At 29.3% G+C, this 18260-nt stretch overlaps 2 protein-coding genes across 11 annotated transcripts in view; one reads left to right on the top strand and one right to left on the bottom strand.

The window, feature by feature from the left end:
• The first annotated feature begins 634 nt into the window (after positions 1-634).
• On the top strand, positions 635-13375 carry LOC107165786 (facilitated trehalose transporter Tret1-like). Of its 4 annotated transcripts, none has more exons than XM_089226871.1 (4): positions 635-867; positions 9576-9758; positions 10019-10107; positions 11545-13375. In XM_089226871.1, exons 3-4 carry the CDS (start codon positions 10062-10064, stop codon positions 12897-12899), a joined length of 1401 nt encoding a protein of 466 aa, XP_089082997.1. In that variant the 5' UTR covers positions 635-867; positions 9576-9758; positions 10019-10061; the 3' UTR covers positions 12900-13375. The 4 variants fall into 4 exon arrangements, with proteins under 4 accessions (XP_089082997.1, XP_089082996.1, XP_015369675.2 ...); XM_089226870.1 differs by lacking the exon at positions 9576-9758 and having other exon boundaries at positions 653-670; positions 756-867; XM_015514189.2 differs by lacking the exon at positions 635-867 and adding an exon at positions 7038-7605.
• A 706-nt stretch (positions 13376-14081) lies between these two features.
• LOC107165669 (ras-specific guanine nucleotide-releasing factor 2-like) overlaps positions 14082-18260 on the bottom strand; it is a 54761-nt gene continuing 50582 nt past the window's right edge. For all 7 annotated transcript variants that reach the window (XM_089226145.1, XM_089226143.1, XM_089226147.1 and 4 more), the window contains one exon: positions 14082-18244. In XM_089226145.1, coding sequence (XP_089082271.1) covers positions 18032-18244 — 213 coding nt within the window. In that variant the 3' untranslated portion in view covers positions 14082-18031. The remainder of the gene's footprint in view (positions 18245-18260) is intronic.

Here is an 18260-nt window from a genome sequence, read left to right as displayed (position 1 = left end):
GTATTTATATAAAATAATTTTATACAGATGTGGTTTATTTTTTCAGTTTTAGTATAAGTAATAATAATTATGCGTATTTAAATATTTTGTTCCGGTGTGAATTGTGAGCTAAATATAATACATAAGTGATAGGTATCTCTATACACTTATATACACATAGAGTGATCCATTTAAAGTGTAAAAATTTTTTTTTTTTAACGCTTATAGTATTTATGTGTAAAATAGTTGTAATGCAAGTTAAATAGATCATCCGGTACACATATTATATTATTTAGGTACTTGTACTACAAAAAGTTTCAGCATATTAGGTTTGCAACTTTGAACTGCAAATAGATAATATTTATTAATTTTTTGTGAGTTTTTGACATTTCTGGGTCACCGCCACTGCCATCATCGCTGATTGCCGTCTATTGTCCCGGTCCATTAAGAATATGTGCTCATAAACAAAAACAATAATCATAACTGGTAAAAACGATGTTGTGCGACGGAAATCACCAGTAATTATTGCAAGCGGTGTAACATTGTAATTATTATTATTATTTACATTTATAATCAACCGCAACGTTAAAATATAAAAATTCTGTTCACGACGATTATACAGATACGAGTGACGAAATATTATATTTTGTAGTCTTATTTATGGCGCGACTCAATATTGTACGTAATATAGGTAGCGATTGTTCCTTAACGTTTTATATACCTATCTATATTATAATATGTACAGCTCTTAGAGTTTTCACATTTTTCTTTGATAGAACAATATTATGTTTCCGGTTTGGATCAGGAAAGAGTCTACAGAAATGGACGACGGTTCCGTAACACTGGAACTGAGGCCGAAAGTGTGATGGATTCGATAGTTAGACTATTGTAAGTTGTTGTAACGATAAATAATTATTATGTTATTCTTAAAACCATAAAGGTTATAGCTAGGTTATCATGGGTTATTATTATTATTAATGTCTGATGACGTGGTCCTAAGTTCCCCCTTACATCTATCATTTTTTCTCCGTCTTATAACTACGTGTAACAATGTTAAAAACCTCTCTTCATTTTTCAATTATTGCTATTACACTGTTGTTATGAAGGTGTAACTTCCTATTAAGTAAACAAATTATAATGCATATAGGTTACGTTAACGTTGTGTTATGTAAAAAAATTTTTTGGAATTTTTATTTTTAGAAAGTTATTATTGTCATTAATAATATTATAAAAAGGTAACTAAACAATTAAAAATAATATTTAAAAGAGCGGGTAAGTAAGTGGATGTCGCTCTATAGTACGGTAGGTTACAAGTGGGTTACTGTAATGGATGGTATTAAATTTGAATTCAATGATGCAATAATATCATTGTATATACGAAAAACGATTCTGAGTGGAGACGGTTTATCATTCATGGATATGTTATATATTATATTAATTATATTGTTATAATTATTTCAAAAAAAAAGTCCGTAATTATTTAATATTATAAAATCGTACGTTTTTTCTCCTCAGACCGAAAAATGACCTATTTAAAGTAGCAGCTCAAGACATAACCTTTCAGAAAATATGCTACACTTTATACTTTTGAGCAAGTTTAGAGGGAGAAAAATTGTTTACAGAATAAAAAATAAAAATAAATAAACATCATTCAAAATCCCTCCGCTCAAAATCCAAAAAAAAAAAAATGCAATTATGAAAAAAATCCACTAAACAGCGTACACTATTAATATTTTGATTTATAACAATAATTTATGGTATCTACCTTAATTTTGATGTAAACACACAGTGAGAGATTTCTATTAATAATATTCTATATATTGAAAAGACAGAAAAAAATTGTTTATTAATTTAAAAAAATCAACTATAAAAAATTTGTAAAATTTCTCTTAAAAATAGAAAAATAATAATATACATAATAATAAGAATAACAAATATTACTACACATATTTTACAAAAATATTTTTAGATTACATTAAATCATAATCATACTATTTATACTTATATAATTATATTCGATTATAAAAATAAAATATAAAAACATTCTGTAATTTAAGGATGGATTATATTATAATATAATTATTAACACACAACAGGTCTTGTTTATCAATATTTTCGTCTCTCCAAACATACAACTAGGTGTCATAGAATTTAAATTTAGCGATTGATCTATAATACTCTATACTCTGTAGTCTGTACTACTACAGAGCATGGCGATTATGTGACCTCCACCCAACAAACATCACCCTATCATTTTGATAGGTTCAAATCAGTTCTAATATAGAAGGATGTCACGTGGGGATCTGTAGATAAACGGATTTTCTTCAGGTCTTAGCGTGTTCGCTACGTACATAATATTATGTTCTCTCACTGGACAGAGTTTAGTAATGCAACATTTTTTTTTATTTTTTTCAAAAAATTGAAGTGAAACGACTTTTTAATTTTCATGTATTTATTTTTAGAGAAATTTAAACAAAAATATGGTTGATTTTAAGTAGTTTTGATAAAAATTTAAATTTAATTTCAGAATTATATTACAGTTTCACGAGATCAATTAGTGCGTTGGAATTGAAACATGAGTTAAATTCCATGTTTGCGTGTGTTAATAATATTATAGACTGAAAATTAACATTTCCGATTTCATCAAAAAATTAGGTGTATTATCAAAACATTGTAAATATTATTTACAGACCACTAATGAAATGATTATATCATACACAAATATTTTCTAATTTTTTGTTTTAATTTCAGTCAATTCGGTGAGTTATAGTCTACTGTAATTAAAAATCGTTTTAAAAATCAACTTTTACTAAATCATAATTTTAAAATTCAGTGTTATTTTTTTATATCACTAATAATCCTGGCAGTACTTTGACAAGTATTCTGAATACTAAGAAGGAAATTAAAATATTATAAATTTTCATAATATTATCCTTTACTTTAATATTAACTAAGTAGGTATGAATATAAGTAATATGATGATGTAAAATGACGCCGACACAACTAGCGCCAAACTCTAATCCTAAGTGTATTAAGCTACTTAGATTGTTAAAAAAAAATTCATTGAAAAAGTTTTAAAATAAGTGAAAATCACAAATGTATAATATGCCACTATTTATAGGTAGGTAGGTATTTTTGTAATAAAATGATCACATTCACAATTCATGATAATCGACAATCATAAAAATTATAAAATAAGATATCAATAAATATTTAATAATAATAATAATAATAATAATAATAATAATTAATGAGTACCTTATACACGCCTGGTATTATTAAACGTGATTTATATAGACTAAAATATATTCTAGATAAAACAAAAATTCAAAATTAACTTAATTAGTAATATTAAAAAAAGTAGAAGTTGATTTCTACGTCTAAGTTAACGTAGATAAAAATAAGTTAAATTATTATTAAAATAAGTTACCTAAACTAATAAGTAGGTATAGTAGTAAGTATTGCTATTAAGTTAAAATTAACTTAACTTTTAACTTATTAACTTGTTAATGCCCAGCCTTGGAAATAAGTAGGTATATAGACTTTAAGTACACAAGTTTACAAGACATGTATTACCTAGGTACCTCGTCTTAAGTAGATTAGTTGAATAGACGTGTTAATATTCGAATTCAATAATGTTTTATTGCGTACGATAAGCGATTCTAAACGGAGATTGCCTGTCAAGCTAAATGTCCAAGGATATTTTATTATATTTTAATATTTCTATTCTTATACTTACATTTCTACAATAGCAATACAGTTAAAATACATTTTTGCAAATAATATTATATATAAAATATAATATTACAGTAATGTGTAAGTATATTAAAATTATTACTTAATATAAAACCATAACTTATAAGTCTGCAATAACACGTTGCTGTCTTATGAACAAGTTATGGTATAAATAGTACCTATACAATTAACCTTAACCTAAATATTTTGAAAACTTTATTATTTATTAAAAATAATACACTACTTTAAAGTAAAAAATGTCGATTAACTTAATTATGCTAAATTGAAACCAAAAAAAAAATCTAAAATTATTATAAATCGTTAAACTGTTAAATTTAATTAACTGTAGTTGAATTTCAAATGCCTATAACAATTTTTATTTTCTTAATTTATTTAGAGAATAACTGTAGTGTATTTGTACTTTTAAACATTTCTTTTAAAGCATTTTTGCTGCTCTAAAAACTAATTATGATAAAAAAAAAAAGTGAATAACACTGATCGTTGTCTGCGGTATGCAACTCAAATAGTAGATAGTACAAAGTGTATATTTTTTACTAAATTATATGCATTATGGACAATGAAAACGTACATACATATATAGGATGTTTCACGGGGATTTACCGATGTTTTTTTATTAGACTCACATAGACAACAGCTTCATGTACTTTATTATTAATTTAATAACATTTTTTTTGTAAAAAAGTTTAAAAAAAGTTATTTTTTAATTAAAAAAAAAAAAAATAGATTTCTATTATATAGAGTTTATTATGCTGAATATGTTGACCTTTCAACATTTATTTACATTAATCTCATGGTTTTTAATATTTCTTTTAGTTTATAGATAAAAAGGCAAAAACTGGTTTTTATCCGGGCGGCGCGCCCCTCCACGGCTAATGGGTGGGTATATCTCACGGGAAACCCTGCATAATAACTCTGTATCCAGGGTGTCCTACAGAGATCTGACATTCTGACAAATTAAATAACTTTTGTGCTAATCAATATTTTTTAAAAATTTCTTTTAAATATAATCCATAAATACTTGCGCTACATTTTTAGAATACATTATTTATAATGCTGAAAATAAAAAACTTAAAAATTGATAAATTTTTTTTTTTAAATATTCAATATAGCCAATTTGTAAATTTGATTTTTAGAAAAATATATATGGTAAAAACAAAAATTTAAGTCAAAAGGCTGATTTTTTACAATTTTTTTAAATATCAATATTTTCGTTAGGTAAATTATAGTAATTTATAGTTTATACATCACATATTATTAAAATAAATACAATAAAAAAAATAATTAGATTTTAACATGCACTTATTTAAAAATGTTCTTATAAAATATTTTTAAAAAACTTTATTATTATTTCAAATTACAAGGTTTCTAACATAAACTAGATCGTAATTTACTTAACGAAAATATTGATTTTTAAAAAAATTGTAAAAAATCAGCCATTTGACTTAAATAAGTGTTTTTTACCATATACATTTTTCTAAAAATCATATTTACAAATTGGCTATATTGAATATTTCGAAAAAAAAATTTATCAATTTTTAAGTTTTTTTATTTTCAGTATTAAAAAATATAAAAAATATATTCTAAAAATGTAGCGCAAATGTCTATGAATTATATTTAAAAGAAATTGTTTAAAAATATTGATTAGAACAAAAGTTATTTCATTTGTCAGAATGTCAGATATCTGTGGGACATCCTGTATATAGGCACAAGAAATACAATTATTAAGGAATTACAAACAAAGAACTTTCATGTGATTTTTTTACTTTCAGCAGGAATTATACCATTCAAATTTTTACTAGTTATTTAACAAATTCAAACCAATATTTTTTAACAATATCAAAATTAATACAACTATATTGCCAGTCTGATAATTGGGAAGAAAAATTTATACTTTCCAAAAATATCTCAAATTGTAGTTTACGCTTAAGTACCTATAGGTAATAAAAAAAAGAAACATTTAAGCAGAAATATGCACAATACCTACACGCAATACATAGTAAACAAATAATATTATACCTAGTCCGTAATTTATATCTATATTATGAATACACTAAGACTTGAAACCACAATCACTCAAAAATATTAGGGGCGTTTGAGTATTTAAGAAACTTAAGAGAAAGCAGAGCTTGGTGGGCTTCATACTTCTTAATTATTGATAATCCTTCGTACCTATATCCGATATTTCTATTAATAAAATAAATTAAAGAAAAGAAAATTAGTATTGTATATAGGGCTGTGAGTTTGTTGGAAAATTCATTACTTTTCATTTTAGTATATTGTAAAACATAATTATCTTCTAAACGCAAAGTTTGAACTTGGTATAAACAAACTCAATTACCTAAGAATTTATTTTTTTAAAGTACCTACCTAAGTACTCGGAAGTAAGAATTTTCTAGTTATGGCCATCACAAGTATATTAGTATATTAATGGCTACAAGACAGAGACAACAATTAATGTGTAGGTACATGCGGGATGTGACGTCCACAAAAATACATAATAGCTGGCGTAACTAGCCGGAGACTTGAGTAAACAGAAAAAGGTAAAATAAATATACATTATAATATTACTTATATTATAATAGCTATATCATGTTATCATCATATATATACAACACGTGTCAACACAATATTATAATTATAAGCACCAGTGAATCTGAGCTTTACGAATTTAAAATCTTAAGTTAATGAGTAAATAAATGTATGTTAACTTTTAAATATTTCAACTATATATATATATATATATATATATATGATATAATATTATGACTATTATGTATTATAACAACAATTTTTTCGAAATTGGATAAGTTTTAAATAATAAGTAGTTGCGACGTCCTCATCGTATCACACACGATCCACGACACATTTTTACAATCTTAAGTACGAATACTTAAACTGTAATGATTGACTAGGTATTATTAATAGTCAATAATGATATTGATATATGACGTGTGATAACAACAATTATGATTGTTATATTTTGTTAATGCCTCACACGGCGAAATCAATCGTATGCCAAACACAGGTACATCGTAATTATCTGAAATAATAGTATTCAGTGATTAGGTAAGGTGCCACCTATTAATACATAATATGAATTGGTACGAGTATAATAAAATGTTTTGTAACTGATAAAATAATAATAATAATTGTAACATTATAATATATTAAGTGTGGGAAAAAGGCATCTACATCGTTAATGGATTATTAGCTTAATAATTATTGTTGTTGACTTAGCAGCTGGCACGCTATCTATCTACGTGTACCTCCTACTCGTATATTTCTCGTAATAAAGGTAGGACCTAATATACTCTTAATATTCTACAGCTCGGCGGTCATAGTATCATACAAGTATTATTTTATCCGAATACCACGTTCATATCTATGTTTACATTATTGTACTGTTAAATTCATTTTTGGGTGTTTTTAAAAACGGAAATAATTTAATGTAAACATAACCGAAAATTTGAAATCGGTTATACAAAATATTATTAAGCTTCAATTCACAATATGTAGGAATATAAATAAAATATGCAGAAATGTGCAGACGTGCAGGTTACGTGTTCCTATAATAAAACTAAATATTAATATGTTTTCATTTTACTTCTTGTACATAGATGTATGGCGTTCATACTAATAGAATTTTATTATGTTGTAACAGTATATTATGTATTTGATTTTTCCTAATATTTCCTTTTAAATAAAACGTCCGTTCATGTAAATGCGCAGTGTTCAACCGACAAGTTTTTTTAAGCTTTATAGGTAAATTTAATCGACAGGTTCAAGTAAATAATAATTATTAGAGTTATAAAATAATTCCAAACATCCATAAAGAAAAGCCAGTTTGGATATTATTTAAAGAAATAAGATGTAAGTACCTATAAACACTATATAATTACTTTATATATTAATAATTACAAAGATGAAAATTACGCGTAAAACCCTATATAAACCAATTTTATCATTTTTACGGTGATTTTCCGTGTGAGGCTGTGACTAAATATAGATACGTTTCACAATATAAGAATTTGAACATATTTAAACACGATTGTCAATTGATAAAGTAAAGCGATAGAAATTTTTAAAAATATTCGAAATTATTGACAACTCTACTTGAGATTGATGTAATCGAATTTTCGATTTTATTCTAATTAATCTTAAAAAAGTAGAATATGATGAAAAAAGTAGAAAACATAAAATTATCATACCTACTTCAATATTCGGAGAAGATAAAATGAAAATGTTTGAAATTTCATCAATCACAACAGCTTACAACTAGTTCTTACAACTCTTATTGCTTAGTGTTATGAAGAAATAAAATATGATTATAAATAACTAGACACACTGAAAGTGTTCGGCCGGCCGTACGAGAATGTGCACGGCGTGGTGTGTCGCATGTTTGATAATACTATATACGGTGTTAAATCTTGAATAATTCACAATTTTTCTCAAAACTAAAAAAAAAATATTAAAAATCAGGAAAATAAAATTTTAAAACGTCAATATTTTCAAAAAAATAAACTCTACAAAATGGCTATGGTGAATTTTTTGGAAACAATTAAATAAACATAGGTATATATTTTTTAACTTTTTTACCATAACATTGAAAGAAATAATTGTAGTTCTTATTCCTGAGAGTCTTATTATAAAACCAGAATTTCGATATCTCCATTATTTCGGGAGATATCGCAATGGGTAAATCCTCGCGGGACATCCTTGTTGGCATCTATATACGTTGAAATAAAAATAATTCTATAAATGCCTATATAGTGAATATGTTAGGAAAATATAGAAGTCGCCATTTCAAATATATTTAAAAGGCTCATATTATATTATATAAAAAATCTTTTTTAACTAAATTTTCTATTTTATTCAAATTATTTTAAATTAAAAACAACGTTTACAGTCATTAAATATTTACCTTAAAACGAAATTTCATACATTACACACACTATTGAAATCTTTGTAAAACTATGTATAATAAAATGATATTATAGTAAGTGAAAGTAATACCTATATTTAATATTTTAATTTTATTGAAATAACAAATACTTATTTATTTAATGATTAAGCAAATAATAAAATTGTCGTATTAATCATCGATTGTTTTTCAAAATATAAAAGTGTTTTTAAGGGGAAAATCATTATGAACTAATTATTGGTAGATAAAAGTATTCGATAAGTGTCATGCAGCTGATGTAGCTGCTACTAAGTATCACATACTGCTGTAGCTACATACGAAGTACCTATTACCATTCTTAGGTATGGATGCTATTGCCATTGTAGAAACCTATTACTTAAAAAAAAAGCTATAAAATATGGCTACAAAAAAATATTTAGGTACAAATTATTTTAAAATATTAAATAATATTAAAATACGTAGATATTTTTTGTTTTAACTAAATAAACATTACATATTAAGGTATAAATGTATTTTGGAGCATCCCAAAAAATCTGTATGAAGTGAGAAAGAATTTGTGTTTCAAAAAATACATATCCGGAATCATTTAGAAATTTACTATTTTGTAAAACGGGAGCCGAATTTGCTTTGTCTAAGTATTTATAAGTTATATACGCCAAAAATCCTTTAACATTTGTCTCATTACACGTAAATTTACAAGTTTTTACAAATGTAACAATTTAATACACACAAATATCTAAATCAATCTAATATTCTAATGGATGACAAAAATGTATGAAGGGTATTTTACGAATATCCAAAGATGCCAAGTAGATAGTATCATTGTAATGTTAATGTACAATGTACCTATGGTATTAAACTTGCATTTAATGATAAATTAATACAGCGTAACTATAATAATATTATTTGATAATTCTAGCTGCAGTTATTGAAATTCTGACAAATGTAACTTATTTATATCCGATTTTGCACCTATATTATACGAATTGACTCAATGGTATTTGTAAACGAGTTTCTTTGAAGATTTTAAGTACCTATAATCAAAAAATTCACGATTTCTGCACCTAGAGATGCGCAGCTGTAGTTTTTGACCATCAAATCGGTATACAATTTATATTTTATAATATGATAATGATATTGAATTATATTGTGTATGATAGGTGGCTGAAGAAAATATAGCAATAACTATGACGAATTTGAAGACGATTAAAAACGCAATATAATGCACGATATATTATTATTGAATAACGATTTTCTATACAAAGTTATTTAATTGCTATGTGCAATAAATCATATCATATAATGAGCAATAAAATATCTATTTGTACATTAGTACATTATTTTACGCTTGTTTTTTTATAGATAAAATCATATTTCAGTGCAGATTAACAAAAAATCAAACAAAATGTTTAACAAGGGTGTATACAGGCAAATATATGTCACCATAGTCGGTAAGTTTCAATTGTTAATCATATTAGATTATTAAAATTTTAAATTTAACCTTAATGTTATCCCAAATAATATTGTATCATATTGAATAGTAATCCTCATAATAATATTTTGTTATCAATAGTTTTATTACATTTTATGATTACTATTACGTTAACCTTTTCAGTAATAATAATAACAAAAAATGCAAAATAATTAATTTCATTCGTAAAAAAATTGTGAGACTGATTTAGAGGTTCAAGCACATCATCACGTGTTATTTATTTTTGCATATTATCTAAGTGGAAGTCAAATAGTGAAGTTACAAATTAAATTCAAATACGATTTAGAGGTTTAAGCACAACATCACGTGTTAATTATTGTAGTATATTTAAGTGGGAGGCCCATAGTGAAGTTACAGATTAAATTCAAACACAGTATGAAGGTCGCTTTCTGTATTTATTACCTATATTGGCTATATTGCATATTAACCATCCTACCCCGTGACCCGTTATTAATTTTGATGTCTTACCACTCTTACCTAAGGTTTTTGTTTTTTAGTAATCTATTATGGTTATGAAAATTGAATTTAAATTGTATACTATTATTGGTGATAAGAGATAACCATCAATGCATACGCAATGGTGCGTTTAATTTTTTTTTAATTGATATCCATTTACTGCCGTATTTACTATATGCAATGTTCAAAGGAATCTTCCAACACTATAGATTGATTAAAATTTCGTTTTCGAGGAACTAAAAAGTAAATGGTACTATGCTAGTTTATCGAGACTTTTTGATGTTTCATTGTAATATTATTGCATTAATAATAGATAAAATTGTAAATACATTTTGTTGAACATCCATAAATAAAATTTTGCAATCTCTAGTTTAAGATAAAGTCTGTGCTCAAGTTAAAATGGCCGACATTGAATTGAGTCTCACAAATACTTTTGGGTTATCAGAGTTCAATTCAACCAATATTGTTAGGTTGTTTGAGTTGAGTCCGATCAGGGCGATAGGCTAATGGCTATTAGCGTTATCCAGGAGACACCACCTAGTTGTTGGCTGAGTTAATGAGTATAGTCTCCCAAAAATGTGAGTGATTACTTACATTGTTTTTAATAATAATAATTAAATGTGATATAATAATAATATGTTGAAATGCTTTAACACTAATGTTCGACTCTTTCGTGGACAACAGAAAAACACAGGAGGTATGATATTTTAACTACACGGGCTAAATTTAAAGATATTAAGATAATAAGCTAGACTCAATTCAATATCACCGGTTGAAATACTGGTTAGAGACTTAGGATTAGGTACTAAATAATTTCAGAACCATGAGTCCGATAGACTTTGTTGTGGATAACGCATACGCACGTTTGAACACACACAAACTGCTTTTTATTGAAATAGATTATATTTTGATAACGATGATAATGTGATCATTCCCGCAGCGACCATTTCGATATTCATCAGCGGTATGTGGTTGGGATGGCCAAGTTCGGTGGTGGAAAAGTTCGTCAAGCACGAGACGGACTTCAACGCGACCATGGAAGAGCTGTCGTGGATCGTGGCCACGATGGACCTGGGCAACGTGATCAGCCCGCTGGTGGCCGGCCACCTGATGGACTGGATGGGCCGGAAACCCAGCACCGTGATGCTGGGGCCGCTGTTCATCGTCTCGTGGACGCTAACGCTGTTTGTGCCCACTGCCTGGGCGCTGTACACGGCCCGTCTGCTGGCTGGCATGGGCAAGGGCATATCGTACACGGTAGTGCCCGTGTACTTGGGCGAGATAGCGTCGCCTGCCATACGCGGTGCATTGGGAAGCGTGTTCTGCCTTCAGTTGCACTTCGGCTTTCTGCTAGAGGCAGTAATCGGGCCGCTGTTGTCGTACCACGTGCTAAACGCCGTTTCCGCCGTCGTGCCTGTCTTGTTTTTCGTCACTGCTGTTTGGCTGCCCGAATCACCGTACTATCTGCTGAAGCAGGGTCGACGGCCCCAGGCCGCCGTGAGCCTGCAGTGGTTTCGGGGCGGTGGTGACGTGACCCCCGAACTAGATCGGATGGAGGTAAACGTGCGCAAGGAGATGGAGAACCGGTCCACGTTTCGGGAGCTGTTTGCCAGCCGGAAGGACATGCACGCGCTGGCCATCGTGGTGGCCGCGTGTGCCACGCAGCGAGCGGGTGGCATCAGCTGCATAATGGCCTACTCGGCGCTCATACTGCCGGATACGGGGTCGCTGTTGGACAAACACGAATCGGTCATGCTGTTCGCCATCACGCTGGCCGTAGTCAACTTGGTGGCCGTCGCGCTGGTGGACAGAGTGGGCCGGAAACCATTACTACTCCTCTCCGAGGCGGGCATGGCTATAGTGACGATGACGTTCGCCGTGTTCTTTTACTGTTCTCGGGGCGACGGCGGAGAATGGGTCATCCGCGAGTTCGCTTGGCTTCCGTACCTCTGCCACTGGTTGTTCGCCGTCATGTTCGCGGTTGGCGTGGGGTTCGTGCCTGTCGTGTTCCTCGGTGAGATGTTCCCGGTGAACATCAGGTCACACTGCTCGGCGATCGCTTCCATCACCCTCGCATTATGTTCGTTTTTCACCAACAAGATATTCCTGTTCGTGTCTAACCACTACGGGTTCTACGCCATGTTTATACTGTTCACCATCGTAAATTTCACCGGCACGTTTTACACGTACAAGTACGCCATCGAGACGAAGGGCAAGACGTTACAGGAGATTCAAGAGCAGCTGCACGATACCGTTAGACGTCGACGAGAGAAGACCAATCAAAACGATATTTAAATATTTAGGTATTAAATAATAACAATTTAATGCCAACATTTTTTTGATGATAATTTGATTTAATTAAAAAGATATTATATATATATATATATATATTATTATTAATATAATTAACTATTATTTATAAAGTTAATCAGCCATGTTTTATTTCTTTGATATTTTAAATATTTAATATAGTTGATAGATGAACTAAGATATCACGGAAAGGTGCAATAATATAAATTATCAAATGATTATAATTATGATGAAATTTAAAATGTAATGATTATAAATTAATGCTGATCTTTTTCGGTCGGATTTTGTTCACTCAAGTATACGTAGTCCCTTACCCGTGTTAAACCTTTTAACCAATAAGTAGAGAAAATAAGTGAGGAGCTATAAACTAGGAACCTATATTATTATACAATGTGAATTTTGCTGTCGTTATTCTATTATGGAACGATAACAATGAATAATAAACATGCATGTGACTTGTATTTTTCATTTTTTTTCATTTTCTCATTCCTCTCATCATCTAAAAACTTCTTAAAATGGTTTAAAATACTAACAAAAACAATAAACAAACATACCTAATACATAATACTAAAGCGCATTTCTAAAATAAAGACTGTCAGAATATGACAACTAAATCGTATCAGAAATCGACATTAAATAATATTGTTTTGCTGTCTTATAATTTATATATTATCGCGTTATTTTGAAAGTTGTTGATGTACCAATTCACGGTATTATTCCCATTTTCCTGTCAAAAGAAAACCACAAGGTTATTTCTGACGGATCGCGGATAATTTAAATAATTATTATGATGTTGATATTAGCACTATCGATAATAACCCTCAAGGTTCAATCATTAGTGCGTAATTCGAAAAAAATAATTTCATAGTGTTTAGAATAAGCTCATCATAACAATTATTTAACACCCAATCTTATATATTTGGATACCTTATATTGTGAACATATCAATATATTTTCATATTAAAGGATGTATAATAATGGAAAATAGGTAGCTATTTCACAATAAGTGCATTGTCAAGAATATAACTTTTACCAGTTAGCACAAGAAACCATAAAGTTGTGTATAACTGGAGAAAAAATGTATAGTTATATTACTAAGGGAGTAAGGACTAATGCACTAATGTACCTATTGAAAGTGTGTAATAAATTGATGAAAAACACGAAAAATAATATATATAGATCATTAAATTTAATAACAACCGAAATACCTTATTGAACAATGACATAAACTCTTTGTCGTAATATTTACGAAGAAATCGATACAACAATAATTATTATAATATAATATATATATAATTAACAACAGATAATAATATTATGTACTAAGATTTGTAGAACAAAAATAAATTAAACGGGTGCATTTAATCATATTTAAATGGAACACAAAAAAGGAAAAACACGATAGAGACTTACAATGAATCGATATCGTTATTATTATTATCATTATTACGTTACAATATAATATATTATATATATATTACTCGCATTACGCATAATAATTACATCACTTGAACATTAAGTAACGCGTTGATTTTCTCACATGAAAACCACCACTTGTAACTTTAAGTATTTATACTATTTTATATGGTTATGGAATTAGAAGTTTCTTGAAAAATCACAACATGAAATATTATAACAATTTGGCACATATTTGAAAGTTTAATTTAACTGCAGATGGTTATAAAATGGCGGTCACGCACACATGCACTCTCACACACACACATCACAAACTCTTCGAGTTAGAGCATGAGAACAAATTTTGAAATCACAGTATCAATAATAAATAAAAGTTTTGACAGCGACTGAGTGAAAAAAAAAACTCCGTTCGCATAAATATTATCATATCGTTCGATTTTAGACGGCACGATTGCATGAAAACATAATCGATTGCATTTCAGTGATCGGAACACATCATATATACGCATACGCGATGCATTCACATAATAATATTATGTTTTTAAGCGTCCATTTTGTTTCATTTAAGTCTATTTATACGATATTATAATAAGAACAACAACAATAATAATAATAATAATAATAATAATAATAATAATAATAATAATAATAATAATAATGATAATAATAATAATAATGAAATATTATAATATAATACAATTTAAGCCTTTAAAACAGAGATCAAACTCCACCGACGATATGTTAGTGTAAGAAAATTCGTTAAACATATTTTATTTTTTCTTGAAACATGTTATTATAATAATAAATATAGGTAACAATGATTTATATATTATATTTATCCTTTAAAACCATGTGTTCTAATCAATCAGTACACATATTTATGTTTGTAGGTATGTCGTACCGCGTCTATAGGTGATTGTCATTTATGAGAAAAATAAATATTTATATAATGTAATATTATACATTTTTTATGGCAATTGAACGTGTTACATAGTTTAAACTTATTATTATTGTTACACCTATAGTACAGAAAATAAATATTTAAATAACAAAATAAGAAAAAAATTACAACAACAAACTAACGAATATACATTAAAATCCTCGAATCAAGTACATATATAGTTAAAATACAATAATATAATATATTAAAAACCTGGTATTTGTACATTACATACATATTGTAATATATAAAATACATTATTATATATATATATATATATATATATATATATATATATATATATATATATATATATAATACGATGGCGAGACATAGTATATAGAAAAAGAAGAGTAAATATGAAAGAAACTCGTATCACACAAATAAATTGTCATATAATCATTTTATTAGTTACGTACCTATAGTTAATGAGAAAAATTTGGCAATTGGGAAAAAAACAGGGCATAGGTACGTCATTTAATGGTACTACTTAAAGTTTAGAAAAATAAATGTTTCTCCTTCTCGACAACGCTCGATTATTTGGATTTGGGTGTTGTTTATAATCATTTATTTCGTGTTTATCAAGAAAAACGAAACCCACTAAACTTTTGGGCAACCCACCAACGAATGACTGAGAACGAATAAACATAAATAATAATCAAACGCATCTCCTTAAATATAAGTGGATGTTAGCACACTGTTTGTTTTCCATTTCAGGCACACGCACAATATATACAAAATGCATTTACATCGAAAAATTTTGATTTTTATGTTTTCGAAAAACCTTAAGAGTAAAATTACCCATTTCAAAATCGATAGAGAATAATATTTTTGACGGGATTACATATCGATTTGTTTAAGTATTGCATGTCTCAAAACAATTTAAACATAATTTAATTTTACAAAAAATTATTCGTGTTTAAAAGTCGAATACTTAGTCAAATAAAAATAAAATGTAAATCCAATATGTCATACTCTCAAAAATATTATCGTTTATAATATATTTGCAATAGGTTATTTTATTCAAAGGTTATTCAAAAATCGTAAAAAAGGGGTTTTCGGTAAAAACGTTTTATCTATATTTCACGAGAGGGAAAATAAATATTGCGCTGACATCCTCATTTAAAGTAATATTATTATATAAGTGGTAATTTTCAAAATAAAATATATATATATATATATTATATCTTTAACGATTCAACACAACGTACGTATAGGTTTTATAGGTAACTAAATATTATAGAAATTGGAAAAAAAAACACACACACATTCACGCATGTGCGCGCACACACTCACACAGATTCGGAAATTTTATCAAAACCAATCGAACAGTGTAGGCACATGCGATTCGAGTTGGAAATAAACATATTTTTGATATTAATTGTCTGAGCAAAAACAGCAAAAATGTTACTATAACGGATTGACGACGAATGAAATATAATCGAAGTCAGGGGGCGCATATTATAGTATTCTATTGTGTTCTAAATATGATAAATTGTTCTAAAGTCTAAAATATATTTTGATTGTTCAGTTCCATAATTTTTTATTTTCGTATACCTATATTTGTCTAATCATCCGGTTTTTGACGTCGTGGGCGGTTAAGTATAATCTAACGCTTTGAAAATTTATCACGAAAAACTGATTATAATAACAGTACTACCTATACCTATACCTAGGTACAAATTATAAAAATCACACAAATTCGTGTCTATATTATATTCGCTCGTACGTGTTGTTTCTATTTGTTTGCTTCCGAATCACCAAACGTACTTACGATGTTTTTACAAAAACAGATATCATAATAACCGTGTCTGTAAAAAAAGAAAAATAAACGAACAGAAAAAAATTCTACGAATAGGGTAACAATGCCAATGTGGCAAAATTAATATTGTTAGCGTAGGTACGACGCATTTTAATAAATCTATATCGTCGCTATTGCAGTGCCGGTGGTTTTTTCCCAACGTCTGGAAGACAAAATTACGAAAAAATTCGAAGAAAAAAAATTAAGGCGACAAAAATTGTATAAGTATGACACGGCGATGAAGTCATCATGTCGTTAGTCGTTGAACATGTACACCAAGTGATGACTAACTAAATAGCACGAAATGAATACCGTGAACACATTCGATTTAAATAACGCATAAAAATTTGAAGCAGCTGATAGCGATGGCGCAGTATAGAGTCAAATGGGCCAAGCGGAAATGTATGTAGGTATTAGGTACCTAGGTACTACCTACCTATCTACTCGATGTGCATAAGTAAACTGAGCGGGACGGCCCGCCGGAAGGACATTATATAATAATAATAATAATAATAATAATAATAAAAATGATGATGATGATGTATTGTATTCGGCGATCGCGTGCAAAAGACTTGCTCGTCACTGTGAATATAATAAGATTCCTTCCGAGGAGACAGGGGCGGCGGCGGTTGCGAGAAAACAGTTGCGACCGCGGTAGGGTGATGTGATTGTCGTCAGAGACGAGAAGACAGCTGATCCTCCCTCTCCGTCTGCACCACCCGCAGTGACTCGTTGCTAATAATTGTTTAGGCGTTCGTCACCGTACGATAATAATGATTACATTAGAGGTAATATCACCGGGTAAAGATAATATTGAAGACGATTATTAATTATTGCGATTTATTATTATCATGCTAAACTGTCGCACTCGCTCGCCGCCGTCGCCTGCGGGCGGGGGTCGGTCGCATCGGTTGTTCACTTGAAGCACGTAGTCTGATTCCTCTTGGCGCTGAACCGCCGTCATTGGCTGCTTCCGCCGTGGTGCGGTGAGTTAGACAGCGTCGTGATGCTGAGCCGGGACGGTCGGGGTTCGATCTCCAAGGACCTGGTGTACAGCTCGTCCTCGTTCAAGAGCAGCGACGTATCCAACAGGTAGTTGGCCACCCGAGGGTGGAAGTCGATCTTGTACGGAGTCTGCTGAAACCGGCGGATTTCCTGTACCACGTGCGCGATCTGAACGACAAAATCG

Source organism: Diuraphis noxia, unplaced genomic scaffold (assembly GCF_037042655.1).
Source record: "Diuraphis noxia isolate RWA-SAM2 unplaced genomic scaffold, SU_Dnox_SAM2 contig0004, whole genome shotgun sequence".
NCBI lineage: Eukaryota > Metazoa > Arthropoda > Insecta > Hemiptera > Aphididae > Diuraphis > Diuraphis noxia.
Note: the sequence above shows the minus strand (reverse complement) of the source record. Positions and strands in the feature narration are given on the sequence as shown.

Excerpts from the sequence above, each read along its gene's own strand:
- LOC107165786 (XM_089226871.1), top strand. The coding sequence starts at position 10,062 with ATGTTTAACAAGGGTGTATACAGGCAAATATATGTCACCATAGTCG. Across the intron at positions 10,108-11,544 it reads AATATATGTCACCATAGTCG|CGACCATTTCGATATTCATC; the intron begins GTAAGTTTCAAT and ends TCATTCCCGCAG.